The following is an 18000-nucleotide window of genomic DNA, read 5'->3' as shown; positions in this document are numbered from 1 at the left end:
ATTAAAGGTTATTAAGAACTTAGCATGATAAATATTAAATGTCCATTGTGGTAATTATTAGCTGTTATTCAGAGTCATTCTTGCAATGAAAGATACTGTGAAAGATCTCTGGAGGGAAACAAAAATGTCAAAGACAGGCCTGCCTTTTCATAGAAGCCTTGAGCTTCAACTTCTGACTTTCACTGAAGAGTTTTCCAACCCCGGCCCCGCCAGTGGAAGGGTATGTATGGAGCAGAGCTTAGCAGAGTCAACAGGCAGCCTCTTTGGGTGTTTCGCGGTTTTTGTTTTGATTTGGTTTGTTTTTCCTGTGTTCAAGCTTCACTATTCCAAGACTTAAGTAGAGACCTTAAGACAAAAATGAGAGGGAAGGATATTCTTTGCCTGTGAATTCTCTTAGACGATGAAAATCCATTTCAAAGATACAAGAGAGGGCTTCCCTGGTGGCGCAGTGGTTGAGAGTCCGCCTGCCGATGCAGGGGACGCGGGTTCGTGCCCCGGTCCGGGAAGATCCCACATGCCGCGGAGCGGCTGGGCCCGTGAGCCATGGCCGCGGAGCCTGCGCGTCCGGAGCCTGTGCTCCGCAACGGGAGAGGCCACAACAGTGAGAGGCCCGCGTACCGCAAAAAACAAACAAACAAACAAACAAAAAAGGATACAAGAGAAACAATACTGGCATGTTTTTTTTACTTTTATTGAATTATAGTTGATTTACAATGTTGTGTTAACTTCAGCTGTATAGCAAAGTGATTCAGTTATACATATGTATATATACATTCTTTTTTTAATATTCTTTTCCATTATGGTTTATCACAGGATATTGAGTATAGTTCCTTGTGCTATACAGTAGGACCTTGTTGTTTATCCACCTTGTATGTAATAGTTTGCATCTGTTAATCCCAAACTTCCAGTCCTTCCCTCCCCCATCCCCCTCCCCCTTGACAATCACAGGTTTGTTCTCTATGTCTGTGAGTCTGTTTCTGCTTTGTAAATAAGTTCATTTATGTCATATTTTAGATTCCACATATAAGTGATATCATATGGTACTTGTTTTTCTTTTTCTGATTTTGCTTAGTATGATAATCTCTAGGTCCATCCATGTTGCTGCAAATGGCATTATTTCACTCTTTTTTATGGCTGAGTAATATTCCATTGTGTGTGTGTGTGTGTGTGTGTGTGTGTGTGTGTGTGTATAATATATATTATATATATCACATCTTCTTTATCCATTTCTATGTTGATGGACATTTAGGTTGTTTCCATGTCTTGGCTATTTTAAATAGTGCTGTGAACATAGGGGTGCATGTATCTTTTTGAATTATAGTTTTGTCCAGATATATGCCCAGGAGTGGGATTGCTGGATTGTATGGTAACTCTATTTTTAGTTTTTTGAGGAACTTCCATACTATTCTCCATGTGGCTGCACCAGTTGCCATTCCCACCAGCAGTGTAGGAGGGTTCCCTTCTCTCGACACCCTCTCTAGCATTTGTTATTTGTAGACTTTTTTTTTTTTTTTGGTGGTACGCGGGCCTCTCACCGTTGTGGCTTCTCCTGCCGCAGAGCACAGGCTCCGGACACGCAGGCTCAGCGGCCATGGCCCACGCGCCCAGCCGCTTCGCGGCATGTGGGATCTTCCCGGACCAGGGCACGAACCCAAGTCCCCTGCATCGGCAGGTGGACTCTCAACCACTGCGCCACCAGGGAAGCCCTATTTGTAGACTTTTTAATGTTGGCCATTCTGACAGCAACACTGGCACATTAATAAAATAATAGTACAGTCCTTCTTGTGCTCCCTTGGATTTCAAAAACCCTGTCCTTCTAAAGTTCAGAGTGCTAAGCAGACAGCCAGTTTACTTCAAGAGGCTCAGACAAACAGTGGAATTGCTCAGGCTGCCTGCAAAGTCAGCAAGCAGAAGGAAACCATAGAGCCAGAAAGGAAAGACAGGGATTTTTTTTGCTGCTCATTTAGTAACATTTCAAGGTGGTGATGTGGAGAAGAGTGTGGAGCACGTTGTCTGAAATTATGAACTGAGTCTAATCCTTCCTCAGAACTTACCCAACATCTTAAGCCAAGTTTGCCAGCTTGAGTCCATTTAAGGAAACTAGTGATCACATCTCTTTCATTCAGAAGAGAACATATAACTTAGATCCAACCAGGAAGTGTCAAGGACAAGGCTTCAATAAAGAGATATTTTCAAAATCATTGTTCCTAAGATCATATTAGACACATGTTCTCATAATATCATCTTGACAAGGACATGAAATGAAAGGGCAGATGTCAGAGGAGGAAGTGAAGTAACTTTACTGGAACCTGGGACTTGGTTCACAGCCACTGCAATTGGGCTGCCCCACAATTCCTTATCTCACTTCCCTCCTCCTGAGTGTTCAAAATAGGAATCCAATCCAAGGTCAGAATGTTCTGAGTTTTTGTTCCAAAGGAAGAGTCCAGCTTCTGTGTTGCTTTCTGGGAAGGTGTTTTCAGGGAAACTTTTTCTCTTCCCGGCATCACTCACTTCCAAGAGCCTGAGATTGGGCATTGGGTGTTGGTTTATGCTGAACACGAAACCAGAACTAGCTCAGCATCATGACAGAGAAAAATCCTAAGCTCCTTGGGAGAAATTTGAGAAACACGTTGTAGATTCAAAAGTTCATTTCTAAGACATCCTTGGGAACTCAGAATGCATTTTCCCGTAGGAAATGTTAGGCCAGCCCACCACAGCCAACAGCACTCATCACATAGCAAAAAGAGTGCTGTGCTAACAGCATTCTAGAACCTAATGGGCACTGCTTCTGAGAGAACACATCGCAAGTCTCAAATAGGTCTACCAGAACCACAGCACTCTCGCTTTCCCCGGTTCAGTGGCAAGATCTTCCCCCATCTCCTAAGCTCCAATCTGGCACCAATGAGCCACAGGAGGTCTCCTCACAGCATGTGGCAAAGCAGTCCCAGCAAAGGCTGGTGTGGGGGTGCAAGGCCCAAGGGGGAAATGGAGGATGTGAGCGCCTCCAGATTTGAGAAGTACAGAGCCATGCCCCAGTGAGATCATCAACTGGGATTCTGTAGGAACAGTCACCACTGAGTCTGGTGGGGCAGGAAGAGGGTTTAGGTGGGGGGTTGTGTAAAGAACCAGATTGGGAAGGGACGTCGAGCCAGATAGGAGCAGAGGTTTTAAGGGAAGTAATTTTCCTGGTAATGGTTTCATCGGGCGTTCCTTTGGAAGCCCAAGGAGAAGAGCAGCAATGGAGATTTTCTGTTGTCATCTTCACTGGTGGAGGCCCCTTTAAATGAACCTTACTTATCTGCAGTGCAGATCCACAACTCACCTGGGCCTCCCCCACCCCCCAGGGACTGCCTCAGACCCAGCTCACATGACTGTATCCTTGACCTTCTGTCCCGTGGGGCATCTGATCTCAACACAGTGTCAGCATTTATCCTTCAGTGCAAGCACTAGGGGGCAGGTCAGAGATGCTTCTGCTTTTGGAGCTGGCTAGGCCTTGGTTGATTTGTAAGAACACATTCTAGAACCAAACCCTTATATCTCTGTGGCCAGGACAGTGCAAAGGTTTCTCTCTTTTTCCTCTCAAATACCAAAGACCCACTATGTGCTAGACTTACTTTGGTCTTGAAGAAACAAGAATAAATGCTAATGGTGGTTGGGTGGAATGTTCGGTGACAACACACTTGAACACAATGGGGTAAATTAGAAGCAGTTGGAATCTAACCTATTGGACCAAAAGGAGGAAATGAGTAATTCTTCCTATGCATGTGTTAAAGAGACCTAGAACAGTGGAGAGCTAGAGTGGGAGCCTCTCAGGCAGCCATAGTGAGTGCAAACAAGCATAACCACCTTTGGCGAACCAAGGGTATGAGTCTAGGTTATCCTGCAGCCACCAAGATCAAAGTAATCCCAATTCCTCACTTCATTTGGACTCTTTGCCAACTAATCTAAACAGATTCACCCATATGCGCATTCTTGCCGCCTCTGAGCCATGGGACTCTCCTTTCCACCGCCAGCCTGCAGATATTTTGGGGATCCCCATGTGAAGGAAACCTGTTCTAGAGAGTGCAGGACCAGAGCAGTGGTGGCCAGGATCTGTTGGGCTGAACCCTGACGACTCTGCTGCCTGAGCTTTCTTTTCTGATTGACCCTGACTCTACCGCTTAGGGAGTGTGTGAATTGGGCAGCTTATCTTGCGGCTCAACTGCCTGGGCTTTAAAATGGGGATTTATTGACCTTGCAGGTTTGTTATGAGGGCTAAACTATATAATGCACAGAAGATGCATGGCACACTGTCTGGCAGAAAATGGGCCCTGAAGAGCTGGGAACTGCTCGTTTATTTGCCTGTTCTCTCTAGAGGCTGCCCTGGGGAAAGAAATACGAAGGCTGCTTGTCCTGTGATTCTCAGATGTTTCACCCTCACAGCCCACATTCCAGGGGCTGCAGTCAGCCCCTCTTTGGACCCCAGAGAAACATGTGCACTTATGAAATTACCAGTCAAGATTTGGTCCACCAGAGCCTGATACCAGGAGATGTCACCAGATGGGTTCTCCCTTTGCCTGGGAGTCTAGAATTTCCACCGTCTAAACATCCTTCATTGCCAAATGCTGCCACCCTCAGGGCAGTGCTCCGTGTCGGTGCCCTGCCCACCAGCCAGAGCCTGGGACACAGCTTTCCTTTCTGTTTCCCACAGGCTGATCTGGCATTTCATCCTGCACCACTTGGGGAGTGTAACAAGGCGAGGGCTGGGGCGGGCTGTCTCTTGGTCACATGCTGCGTCTGGTGTCCCTGCTGGAAAACTTGCCTCTGTCACATCTAGATCCGCAGGGCCATGAGACGAAGCTTTGGGAAGGAACAGTATGTGAAGATACTAGTCCGTGGAGTGTTTTCCCCTCCTTGTGTGTTCTCTTTCCTCACTTCTCTTTCCTCACTTCCAGCAGGCTCAGATCTTATTGTCTCGGGCTAACAGGTGGTAGCTCTGAGTGTGTCTGGAGGATGGAGAAGGGGAAATGCAGCTTGCAGGCCTCCCTGGATTTTGCTTTCTAGAAGTCTCTTTAAGAAAACACATCCAGATGTAGGAAACAAACTTATGGTTACCAGGGGATCGGGGTGGGGGGAGGGATACATTGGGAGACTGGGATTGACATATACACACTACTATATATAAAATAGATAACTAATAAGAACCTGCTGTATAGCACAGGGAACTCAATACTCTGTAATGGCCTATATGGGAAAAGATTCTAAAAAACATTTAAAAAGTGGAATTATGTATATGTATAACTGCTTTGCTGTACACCTGAAACTAACACAACGTTGTAACTCATCTATATGCCAATAAAAGTTTTAAAAAGGAAATGAGATACCTATCAAAAAACAAACAAACAGAAAACCACATCTGGGCTTTGAAAGAAGTGAGAGGAAGAGGTTGTAAAGAGAATGTCTTGAGTCAGACGGGCGCTGAGACGCTTCTGGAAGTAGCATCGCGATGGCTGCGCAAGGAGAGCCCCAAGTGCAGTTCAAGCTCGTATTGGTTGGGGACGGCGGTACTGGGAAAACTACATTTGTGAAACGCCATCTGACTGGTGAATTTGAGAAGAAGTATGTAGCCACCTTGGGCGTTGAGGTCCATCCCCTTGTGTTCCATACCAACAGGGGACCCATTAAGTTCAACGTATGGGATACAGCTGGCCAGGAGAAATTTGGTGGACTGAGAGATGGCTATTACATCCAAGCTCAGTGTACCATCATAATGTTTGATGTAACATCGAGGGTTACTTACAAGAACGTGCCTAACTGGCATAGAGATCTGGTACGAGTGTGTGAGAACATCCCCATCGTGTTGTGTGGCAACAGAGTGGATATTAAGGACAGAAAGGTTAAGGCAAAGTCGATTGTCTTCCACCAAAAGAAGAATCTTCAGTACTGTGACATCTCTGCCAAAAGTAACTACAATTTTGAAAAGCCCTTCCTCTGGCTTGCTAGAAAACCGATCGGAGACCCTAACTTGGAGTTCGTCGCCATGCCTGCTCTCGCCCCAGCAGAGGGGGTCATGGACCCAGCGTTGGCAGCGCAGTACGAGCACGATCTAGAGGTTGCTCAGACAACTGCCCTCCCGGATGAACATGATGACCTGTGAGAAAAGTGAAGCTGGAGCCCAGCGTCAGAAGTCTAGTTTTATAGGCAACTGTCCTGTGATGTCAGTGGTGCAGCATGTTTGCCACTTTATTATATAGCTAAGCAGAACATGTGCTTAATGTTTGGGATGCTGAAGGAGATGAATGGGCTTTGGAGTGAATGTGGCAGTTAAAAAAAAAAACAAACCTTCATTTTTTTGGACCTGCATATTTAGGTGTTTTGGAACACAGTTCTTTCCTCCTTGAGTTTCAAATATAAGACTGCTACAGTCACATCACAATATTCAGTGGTGGAATCTTACTGTCATTCCCATTCCTTTTCGTTTAGAATCAGAATAAAGTTGTATTTCAAATATCTAAAAAAAAAAAAAAAAGAGAGAGAATGTCTTGAAGAAGTAAGGTTGCCCAGGCTTCCCTCACGCTCTCTGATTTCCCCTCCAAACTGGAAACAGAGACCCCAGGCCAGAGGAGAGGAAGAGAGAAGACAGGGCCTGGGGTGCATGTGCAGCATGTTCTTTTGCTGCATCACACATCCCCACATACCTGGCAGCTTGAAACACTGATCGCAGTTCTATAGACCCAGCTGGTCCTAGAGTCTACAATCCTGGTTCCATAGGTCCAGTGTGATAGGGCTGGGTCTCTGCTCAGAGTATCACAAGGCTGAAATCAGGGTGTCAGCCAGGCTGGGAGAAACGCGCTTCCAAGCTCACTCGGGCTGGAAGAACTCAGTTTCTTGGCACTTATGGGGCTGAGGCCCATGCTTCCTTGCTGGCTGACAGTCAGGGCTGCCCTCCATTCTGTCGTCGAGCCAGCAATGGCATGTTGAATCCTTCCCATGCTTTGAATCCTTGGCTTCCTCTCCTACAACCAGCAGGAAGAATGCTCTGCTCTTAAAGGACTTGTGTAATTAGGTGAGGCCCACGTGACTGTTCTCTTTAATTTAAGGTCAACAGATTCGGCACTTCAGTTACATCTGCAAACTCCCTACACAGCAGTACCGAGATTATTGTTCGTTGTATAACTCAGGAAAGGTGTGTGTACCCCTGGGACCAGGAATCTTGGAGGCTGTCATAGAATTCTGCCTCCTGTAGTCCCAGGGCAAGGAACTGAACCCTGCTTCTTGGCAGCAGCATTAAGGCCGTGGAGGGAAGGGCTGGGTGATGTGCCCAGCAACGCAGGATTGTGGAGACCCCTGCAAAGATGCTCCCACACCCTAGGCTTGGCCTGAAACTCATAGGACGGTGTCACATCCCCAGTCCCGAAGCCACCGTGTGGAACTGGACAGTGGCCATGTGACCAGCAGTAATCATACTCTCAAAACCTGGTACATGGGCTTCCCTGGTGGTGCAGTGGTTGAGAGTCTGCCTGCCGATGCAGGGGACACGGGTTCGTGCCCCGGTCTGGGAAGATCCCACATGCCGCAGAGCAGCTGGGCCCGTGAGCCATGGCCGCTGAGCCTGCGCGTCCGGAGCCTGTGCTCCGCAACAGGAGAGGCCACAACAGCGAGAGGCCCACGTACCGCAATAAAATAAAATAAAATAAAATAAAACAACCTGGTACATGTGCTTAGATACCCAGTCAGAAATGAAGTTCACTTATAGAAATTTATGACAGTGATATTTCTTGCACACCCACGAGATAGCAGTGGGAGACCTTAGCATCTCCAACACTAACTCTAGTACCTGATATATTTTTTCATGAATGAATGAATGAACAAACAAAGGAATGAAGCCAGTAATGACTAGTTTGCAGAAGTTCACAAGAGCCACCAGCTTCATGAATCAACCTCTGTTTCAGGTAACAGACAAAAATGCATTAGGGCAGCTTTTTTAAAAATGTGTTTGGTGAAAAGTTATTAAGTATTATGTAAAAAAAAATTCTTTAATCAAGATTACTGGGAAAATGCTAGATTACAGTAGTAAACCAGTTTCTTTCCTGCAAGATTTTTTGACATCTTTTAAAATGCCAGTCTATATTATTATGTTTTAAGTGGGATAGCATATGTAGCATTTAAAAAAATCATTTGATACAAAGAGCCCCCTTTGTCCTGACAACGTGTTGGTGAGCATGAGCTGGGTAATGCTGCAGTAACAAAATTTCAGTGGTTTATAACAACAGTGCTCTATTTCTCTTTCACTTTACAAGACAGCTGCTAGGTGGCTGTAGCTCTATTCAACATCTTCTTAACTCTTGGATCAAGGCTGAAAGGGCAACTCCCATTTGAGCCATTGCTGGTCTCATGGAGGAGATAAAAGGAAAATAGTAGAACCTTGTGATGGTCTTAAGGTTTTGCTGGAAGCAACACACATTTCGTTGGCTGAAGCAAGTCACATGGCCAAGTTTGATATAAGAAGAGGTGTACTCCTCCTACAGGGAGCATTTAGCAATACTGTTTCTCAGTGGAACACACTTTTAAAAACCCCACATTAGGGATGCAGAACTTGAAAGTCACTCTGGGCTTGGGCCACTGCATATTCCCTGTGACAGAGAAAGGAATCAGAACCACAGGGCAGTGCAAAATCAAACCACAGACAAATCTTGGCTTTCATCCCAAATCTGTTTTGCTTGTAGTTTGTTTTTCTTTCAATTTGAGAAAAACAGTAAACAAAAGAAAATGGTATAATTGTCTGAACTTTCACTGCTCTAGCTTAATACTCCTAGATACTTTTTAAAAGAAGAAAAACATTCAATCTTCCATTATCTCCTGCCTAAAAATTCTGATTGTTGGCCATATCCAAGAGAAAATTGAAACCTGCCCACTCCTCTCGAAAGGGAACAGGGTTTGTTTGGTTTGCTTTAAGGTATGAATGGCATGGAGCTCCATGAGTGGGAAGTTGGCGTGGGCCACCCGAGGCCCTGCTTTCTTCATGGCTCCCGGCTCATCTTCCCTGACAGGGCTGTGTGCAGGTCCCCTTGGCCCTGCCAATGTGTCACTGAAGATAGGTCCGGATGACTTGATGAAAAGCAGACAGTTGTGTCTAAATAACTACCTGACTCTGGGCTATATCTGAGCCAGTAACAAAGCTGGTGAAAGGCTTCAAAATCCCACTGAGAGAGCATGACATTCTCTTACCAAGATAAGGAAGAGGATCCAAGAGAAAAGGCACAAATCCAAGGTTAATGATTGGGACTTGGGCTTCCCTGGTGGCGCAGTGGTTAAGAATCCACCTGCCAATGCAGGGGACACGTGTTCAAGCCCTGGTCCAGGAAGATCCCACATGCCGCGGAGCAACTAAGCCTGTGCACCTCAGCTACTGAGCCTGAGTGCTAGAGCCCGCGAGCCACAACTGCTGAGCCCGTGCGCCACAACTACTGAAACCTGCGTGCCTAGAGCCCGTGCTCCACAACAAGAGAAGCCACCACAATGAGAAGCCTGCGCACCGCAATGAAGAGTAGCCCCGGCTCGCCGGAACTAGAGAAAAGCCTGCCTGCAGCAATGAAGACCCAACTCAGCCAAAAATAAAATTAAAAAAAAAAATGATGATTGGGGCTTTACTTTCTTTTTTTCCTTCTTGTTCTCACCTCTTCTACTTTTGAACTGGGCAGGGGACACAGAGAACTTGCCCCAATTAAGAGAAAATGAAAACCATAAGCATGGTCATTACTGATTGGGATCAGTAATTAGTCAGTTTAGCCAAACTTCGCTCTCCTGGCTGCAACCTGAAAGCACATCAAATTTCTACTGATAATCCCATTAACAATTTCATCCCAGTGAATCCGTATCTGACATTTCCAGAGTAAGGATAACTCCGTGAGCTCCACTGCTGTAGGAAATACCTTTAAACTCATGACCTGAGGTGCTGAGCTATTCAGTACAATACGAGAACCTCTTTGAAGATCAGCTTTAAAATGTGATCACAGCTATCGGACTCTCTCACCTGGCACCGCCCCCACCATTCACTCAAGTCCCTTCATTAAAGGAACGTTTTATACACACGCACCACACAGACATATACCATATGCAGTTACATATCTTAAGTTAAAACTTATTTTAAGTCCAAATAGTTATACACTGGTAGCTAGAAAGACCGTGATTGAAATCTTCTGTTCTAACAAAGCATCTTTAAGGTGGTTTTAATTGACGACCTTTCAAAAAAGCCTAGAACTGTCCCACTGAGTGTGTTTTATAAATGTGTGGGTTTACCCTCTCCTGGGCCATGTGTTTTGAACAACATTCTGAGTAAGGCTTGTATTTTCATCTCTGCCCCTAAGGCACTTTGGTTCATAGACTGGATTTGACTTTGAATGAAATTAGTCCTTGTTCTCAGCTCCGTGTCGTCAGGATTTGAAGCCAGTACCCCAGGTGGATATGATGGGCTCGCTCTTTAGAATTGCACAGCTAGAGAGGTTACACACGAAGTTGTATTTTAAGTCTCTTAAGTGGTTTTGTGCAAAATAAGTTATTTCGTACTGCCTAAAATGAGGACAAATCCAGCAGTGTTTACAAAACAATAACCCACACTTTCCTCCTCTACATGGTCTTTATAATAGTCTAATTAACTTAAATTATCTTGTTAGCTAAAACCTGTAATTACAACGTAATAAGAGCCCCCTACTAACTTATAACTAGAAGTCATAACTAATCATCTTGAAACATCAAGCAGTTTCTCAACTTGACACTTATTATAAAACTGTCCAGAGAAGTGGAATATGATACTTTATTTTCTTCTAGGCTATGAAGAATATATGTTTTAGTTATAGCTTTGATTTTTAAGTGTTATAAATTATTTTTCCAACTTTTCATAGTACCAGAGAACTAGAGGAAATCTAAAGAAAGAGGAAAAGGCCAGGACTCTTGTCAGTGAAGACCACAGATGTGAGCTAACTTAACTGTAGCAAACAGGAACTCTCTGTTGGAGAGAAAATAACATGTCACGGGCTTATAAATATTTCAGGTGGAAAGTTTTAAATTTCCCTTTAACAAAAACCAGCTTTAAGAGAATCTGAATCCAGTTGCCTTAACCTTAAACTGACGGTAAAAGAAACACCCCCTCCATCACCCCTTCCTGTCCCATTTACATGTAGCAAAACTTTCAAAAAATGTAAGGCATCCCTTTTAGAATTTAATAGACAAGAAAGTCACTTGGAAGAGCTTTACAGCTTCAGGAATGTAAAAGGTCATTTTCCAGAAGCCTAACGAAGAAAAGTTCTGTCCTGCCGGGAAGCCATGGCCACATTTGATCGCGCGCTTTTCCTGCATCTTGGCAGGTGATGCTCGCTCACACTCAACTGAGAAAACAGAACAGACGCTTCTCCAACTGCTTAGCACAAATCCACAAGCCTTCTTTTACCCAGTCACGTTCTTTGTTCTCTCCTTTGACGAAGGACGAGGTGTTTGTGCTCTTACTAAGCGTCTCCTCTTATCCTCGGGTACCATCCCTCTCACCTTTACTAGGAGCGCTGTGCACTTGCTCTTCTTTTCTGCATCCTTTATTTACTATTCTCCTCTGGATCGTTCCCTTAGCATATGGAACGCTCGTCTGTTCCATTCTCAAAAAACAAATGATGGGGCGTCCCTGGTGGCGCAGTGGTTGAGAGTCCGCCCGCCAATGCAGGGGACACGGGTTCGTGCCCCGGTCCGGGAGGATCCCACATGCCGCGGAGCAGCTGGGCCCGTGAGCCATGGCCGCTGAGCCTGCGCGTCCGGAGCCTGTGCTCGGCAACGGGAGACGCCGCGGCAGTGAGAGGCCCGCGTACCGCAAAAAAAAATGATGAAAGCTATTAAAACAAACTCTCCCAGCCCCACAGCCCTGGCTGTTCCTGACTCGCTGCTCTTCCTGTCTTTGCAGCAAAAGTTCTTGAAATGTGTGTCCACCCACTGTCTTCACTCCCGAACCCCTTCTCCCCTCCCTTCTACTCTACCAGCTTCCCTCCTCCCCTCTGCTGACTGCACTTCACAGGGTCACTAGCAAGCTGCATGTTGCCATTTCCAAGGTCGTGTACCTGCCCTCATGTTACCTGAACTCCCAGGAGCTCTCAAAGAGGGGACTCCTCCCTCATTCTTCAAACACATTTCCCCCCCAGTGACTCCTCACTTTCCTGCGTCGCCTTCTATGTTTCTGCCTGTTCCTTTTCTCTCTTTTATGTTCCTCTTCCTTGGCCCAGTCTCTAAGGTTGGGATGCCTCGGGATTCAATCTCACGTCTCAATATTTTCTCCCTGGGATGAAATATGATTTATGTGCTAGTGGCTTAGGAGTCATCAGTTAGGACTCATACTGCAAATAACCAAAAATCAAACTCTGTCTTAAATAATAAAGTGGGGAGGGGGGCCGGTTATTGGTTCCCATAACTGAAAAGTTCAGAAGCAAGATAGTCTTCAGGGCTTCAACAGTATCATCAGGGGACCGTTTTCTTTCCAAGTCTCTATCCCACCTCCTATGTTATTAGCTTCATCCTCAAGCTGATGTCCGTCATGTTGACAAAACGGCTGCAGCAGTTCCAGATTTTACATCCACAAATCGTGCCGTCCAAAATGAGAGAGAAGGTTGATTTCTGGTCGCTTTCTCTGGGCTCTCAGAAGGAGAGGAAACATTCTTTCTTAGGAGATCCCAGAAATGAGCTTCCATGTGTCCCATTGGCCCAGATTTTTCACATACGTACTTCTGATGCAATTCCTTTGGATAGGGTAATGCCATGTGCAGGGAGGCTTCGATCTGAGTTACCTCAGTCAATAATGATGATGTGGGAGAGGAAGGATTATCTTGATTGAGATAAAACAATCGAGATCCATATCAGATTCCAGGTGAGGAGTCAATTCCCTCCAAATAATACAGGTGCCACACAGTGGTGATGGGAAAGAAAGAGTAGTGGGCAGGTACCCACATACAGTTTCCAAAATTAGGCTTTGTCTCTGATCTCCTCTCTGTGCTCCAGACTCAAATATCCAACTATATGTGTGACATCTCCTTGTGATATAATCAAACTAGCACTCTCGACTCTCTGCTACCCCCATCTCCCCTCAAGAAATCCACTTTTTTCTCCAATATTCCCTTGTCAGTAAATGGAACCACTATCACTTTGCAAAAGACCAAAATTTAGGGATTTTCTTTGTCTTCTTGCTCTTCCTTACCCCATAATCTACTCCACCTACGAGTCCTATTGGTCCTATGTCCCAATTATATATTGAAGCTACTTATTTCTCTCTCCCCCTCCACTGTCACCTTCTAGATTCAGGTCGTCCCTACCTCTTGCCTCAACTACTGCAGTCACCAGCCAACTGTTGTCCTGATTTCTTTCTTGCCCTCCTATTATCCATTCTCGACACAACCTCCAGAAGTGGTCTTTCCAAAGTATCAGATCATTGCCTTTCTAAAGGCTCCTCAATGTCATTGCCTTTTTTTTTTTTTTTTTTTTGCGGTACACGGGCCTCTCACTGTTGTGGCCTCTCCCGCTGTGGAGCACAGGCTCGGGACGCGCAGGCTCAGCGGCCATGGCTCACGGGTCCCGCCGCTCCGCGGCATGTGGGATCCTCCCGGACCGGGGCACGAAGCCGTGTCCCCTGCATCGGCAGGTGGACTCTCAACCACTGCGCCACCAGGGAAGCCCCTCCTTGCCATTTTTAAATCCCTTTAATGGCTTCTCAGCCTATTTAGATGAAAACCTCAACTCTTTACATGGAGGCCCTACCACATCTGGCTCAGGCCTACCTCTCCATCATGATCTCGTACCACTTCCCCTGTTCTCTGTGCTCCACACACAGGCCTTTTTCACAGGCTACACATGGTCAGCCTGTATCTACTCTCACTGTTGAATTCTCAGGCCCCAACAGCCCATTCTTTGACCACAGCTTCTTATCCTCCTATTCCCCTCCCTCCTGCTTCAGTCACTCCTTATGTCCTCCAGGCCCTGACTCTTCCCTGATCCACAGTGTATCCATCCCTCTACCTGCACTTCCTTCCTATCCAGCCAAGACAACGTAGAGAAGATTATATAGCCACGCAAATTAGTGCCATTGTCTGATATGATCTTGGGCCTTGACTCTGCCCAACACACTCTTTGACAGTCTTATTCATGTCCGAAGATAGATCCTCTTTCATCCCCTTCGTAATTGTCATCAATCCTCAATGTCATCCCCTCTCTCATCATCTAGCTTCTTAAGCCACACACACACACACACACACACACACACACACACACACACACACACACACACACACACACACACACACACACACACAAAGCTCCCTCAGTCTGCTGCCCTTTTACCCACAAAATAAGATGTCGCTCTATCTATTTTTAATTGTTTCTACCTTATCTCACAGAAAGAGGCTTTTTAGTTTGGATGATGTCTGCTCTAAGTACCAAAATATTAAAATGAATGGAGTTTAAACAGCAAGGAAATATAAACCTTCACGTAACAAGAAGTCTGGAGTTTCAGGGCTGATTCAGTAGTTTATGTCATCAAGGACCCAACTCCCTTCCATCTTCCCACACTTCAGTCCTCAGCAGGTTGGCCTTCCTCTTTAGGTATCACCTCCTCACTCAACATAGTCCAAAGGCAAAAAGGTTAGTAGTGAGATCTCTTCATGTATCTGTCGACTTAAAAACTATTCACAACCTAAAAGTTGAGAGTGGCGTTTTATTCGGTGGGAATTTTTAGGACTTCAGGCCCGGGAGGCAGCATCTCAAGTAACCCTGAGAGAAGTGCTCCAAGGAGGTGAGGGGGGAGCCAGGTCATAGAGATGCTTTACGACAAAGAGCAGGTTGTCTGAACATCAAAAGACTATCGTTAATTACAGAAAACTAGCTATCCCAAGTTAAATTTAGAGCTTTGCTGTATATGGGAAGATGCAAAAGTCTGGGCTCACTGGAATTATTCCTCTGATAGGCACCTCAGCTATCTGGGGCCAGTATCCTGTATTTTCACATCCTGAGTTTCCTCAGGGCTCACCGTGGGGAGTGGCTGCAGTCTGATGGCTGCTAGATGGCAGGTATGCTTTCCTTCCTGAGTTTCCTCAGGGCTCACTGGCTCACATTAGAGGGCTGCAATCGCTGGTGACTGTGACATCCTTTGTTGACTGATATGGCAGCCAACATTCCATCTGTCATATCTCTTTCATCAAAAGGGAAAAATCCTCCCCAGGAGCAACCAGGTGTACTGTACCCAGGGTCCCTCACCAGGAATGCATCACATGCATTGTATGCTGGTCCATGTTTAACCATTAGCTCTCCTTGAAAATGCAAATAACCCCCAATAACTTATCTTCAGTCAAAACCTTTTTTTTTTCCTTTTAATTCCAGATCTACATATCCAACTATCTTTTATATATTTGCATATTAAGATCTCCCAAGCATCTCCAAAGCTACTGCCGCTGCTTTGCTGGTGTCCAGATGAGATTGTTGAGAGTCATATTACACCCTTCTGTTTCCTCTACCCAAGGAAAGCCCAGTCTTGTGAGTCTCCCTCCTAAATATCTCCCACATCCTTACTCAGGTGCTGGATCCATATTTAGGAACTCGTCGCCTCTTTCTGGACCATTGCAATAGCCTGAATGTTCTCTGTGTCTCTAGATTTTCTTGCACACATTTAATCTGTCCTATCCAACTTTTCTAGAGAGGTCTTCCTTTGTTCCTTTTTTAAATTTATTTACTTATTTACTTATTTTTGGCTGCATTGGGTCTTCATTACTGCCAGTGGCCTTTCTCTAGTTGGCGGCGAGCGGGGGCTACTCTTTGTTGCAGTGCGCAGGCTTCTCATTGCGGTGGCTTCTCCTGTTGCGGAGCACGGGCTCTAGGCACGTGGGCTTCAGTAGTTGTGGCATGTGGGCTCAGTAGTTGTGGCTCTTGGGCTCTAGAGCGCAGGCTCAGTAGCTGTGGCACACGGGCTTAGTTGCTCCGTGGCAAGTGGGATCTTCCCAGACCAGGGCTCGAACCCGTGTCCCCTGCATTGTCAGGCGGATTCTTAACCACTGCGCCACCAGGGAAGTGCCTAGAGAGGTCTTTCTATTGAACATGTTGGCTCAAAATTCTTCAGTGGCTCTAAATTGCCCAAAGGGTAAATTTGAGCCTCCTCTGATATACGCCTGTCTGTTATCTTTTTTCTCCCCTTCCTTTCCTCCTCACTCTAATCGTACTCTCTCACCATAGTGAACTGTTTGTACAGAACACATCATACTCTCTCATGCTTCCATTCCTTTGCACACTCTGTTCTCTCTTTCAAATGTACTTTCCTCACTTATATACCCAGAGAATTCTCAGTACGTATCTTTGCCACTGTGAAGTCTTCCCTAAGTCAGAGAAAATATGGGCTTCTCCTATGTTCTGACTGCCCTTTGCATATATCGTTGTGAAAGGAATTTCTCATTATATTATAATTCTTGGTTTGTAAACTTTTTAAGGACAAGAACAGTTTCATCCCTGTAACCCCTCTGCCCAGGACACACTAAGATTAAATAAAAGCTTGTTGAAAAATAAAATAAACAAATATATTAATACTGAATCTCTAGAATAATAATTGGTGCTGTTCTAAAGAGAACAGAGGTTGGTTTAGCAAAACATTGCTGTAATGAGTCCCAGATCAAGAATGCCAGTCTTGTAAAGATCAAATAACTCATCTCCTTGCCAGCTAGCCATCAACTTTTTGTCAACAGTATGGGAATACTGGTAAAAATGTGTCTACTGTGCAAAAAATAAACTGCATGGGGACTTCCCTGGTGGCACAGTGATTAAGAATCCACCTCCCAATGCAGGGGACACGGGTTCGATCCCTGGTCTGGGAAGATCCCACATGCTGCAGAGCAGCTAAGCCTGTATGCCACAGCTACTGAGCCTGCGCTCTAGAGCCTGCAAGCCACAACTACTGAAGCCCACATGCCACAACAACCTAGAGCCTGTGCTCCTCGACAAGATAAGCCACCGCAATGAGAAGCCCGCACACTGCAACCAAGAGTAGCCCCCACTCACTGCAACTAGAGAAAGCCCATGCACAGCAACAAAGGCCCAACGGAGCCAAAAATAAATAAATTAATTAAAAAAAAATAAAAATAAACTGCATGGTCTGTTGATAATAGGACATTATTATGTACAGTGGAAAGCACATAAAAACATATTTTGAGATAAAATCAGGTATGCAAAACACTTCTAGAAGCTAATTCATCCATTTCCTTTCATCTAAGTTGGTATTAGGCCAATTATGTTAAGATATATCTCTTATTTTTAATCTTTTATAAACCCCTGCAACCTTCCAGTACACAATTTTTCTATTCTACATTTTGAACCTCCATCCTGAAGGGACTGCTGATTCTCGGCTATTGTGCCTTGATTTTTTTTATTGTTTGGAGAGCAGGTTTGGAAAAAAATATGACTACTTCTATTTGATAATGTTTTGCTTGAGATACAAGGATAAGCTTGGCCCAGGTGGTCATTGGATGTGGGTCTGGAGCTTAAATTTAGCCGTTTCTGTTGCTATCCATAGTAACTGATGTCACTGAAAAAGTTCACGAATGATGATGGGGTTTGGGTGAGTTTGTGTTTCTATCATGTAGACTTTTCTCTCTTTCTTTGTATCCTAAAAATATTAGGTTACAATTTCTAACTAAAATCGGAATCATTTTGTGTGTAAACATTAACAGTGACTCAAGATAATTGCGTACAAAGTGATGAATTGACCTTCTATATAATTTTCTCAAAAAGCATACATCAAAAATCACATAGTTATTGGGACTTCCCTGGTGGTCCAGGGGCTAAGACTCCGCACTCCCAATGCAGGGGGCCCGGATTCGATCCCTGGTCAGGGAACTAGATCCCATGTGCCGCAACTAAGAGTTCGCATGCCACAACTAAGAGTTCGCATGCCACAACTAAAGATCCTTCATGCCACAACTAATCACCTGGCACAGCCAAATAAATAAATATTTTAAAAAATCA

General features: G+C 45.1%; 1 protein-coding gene across 1 annotated transcript; it reads left to right on the top strand.

Moving 5' to 3' along the window:
* The first annotated feature begins 5450 nt into the window (after positions 1-5450).
* On the top strand, positions 5451-6666 carry LOC309971865 (GTP-binding nuclear protein Ran-like). Its single transcript, XM_082855268.1, has one exon. It carries the CDS (start codon positions 5486-5488, stop codon positions 6134-6136), a length of 651 nt encoding a protein of 216 aa, XP_082711394.1. The 5' UTR covers positions 5451-5485; the 3' UTR covers positions 6137-6666.
* Positions 6667-18000: the final 11334 nt, after the last annotated feature.

Source organism: Leucopleurus acutus (assembly GCF_964270905.1).
Source record: "Leucopleurus acutus genome assembly, chromosome: 15".
Lineage (NCBI taxonomy): Eukaryota > Metazoa > Chordata > Mammalia > Artiodactyla > Delphinidae > Leucopleurus > Leucopleurus acutus.
The sequence above is the reverse complement of the archived record's forward strand: the minus strand, read 5'-3'. Positions and strand labels throughout refer to the sequence as shown.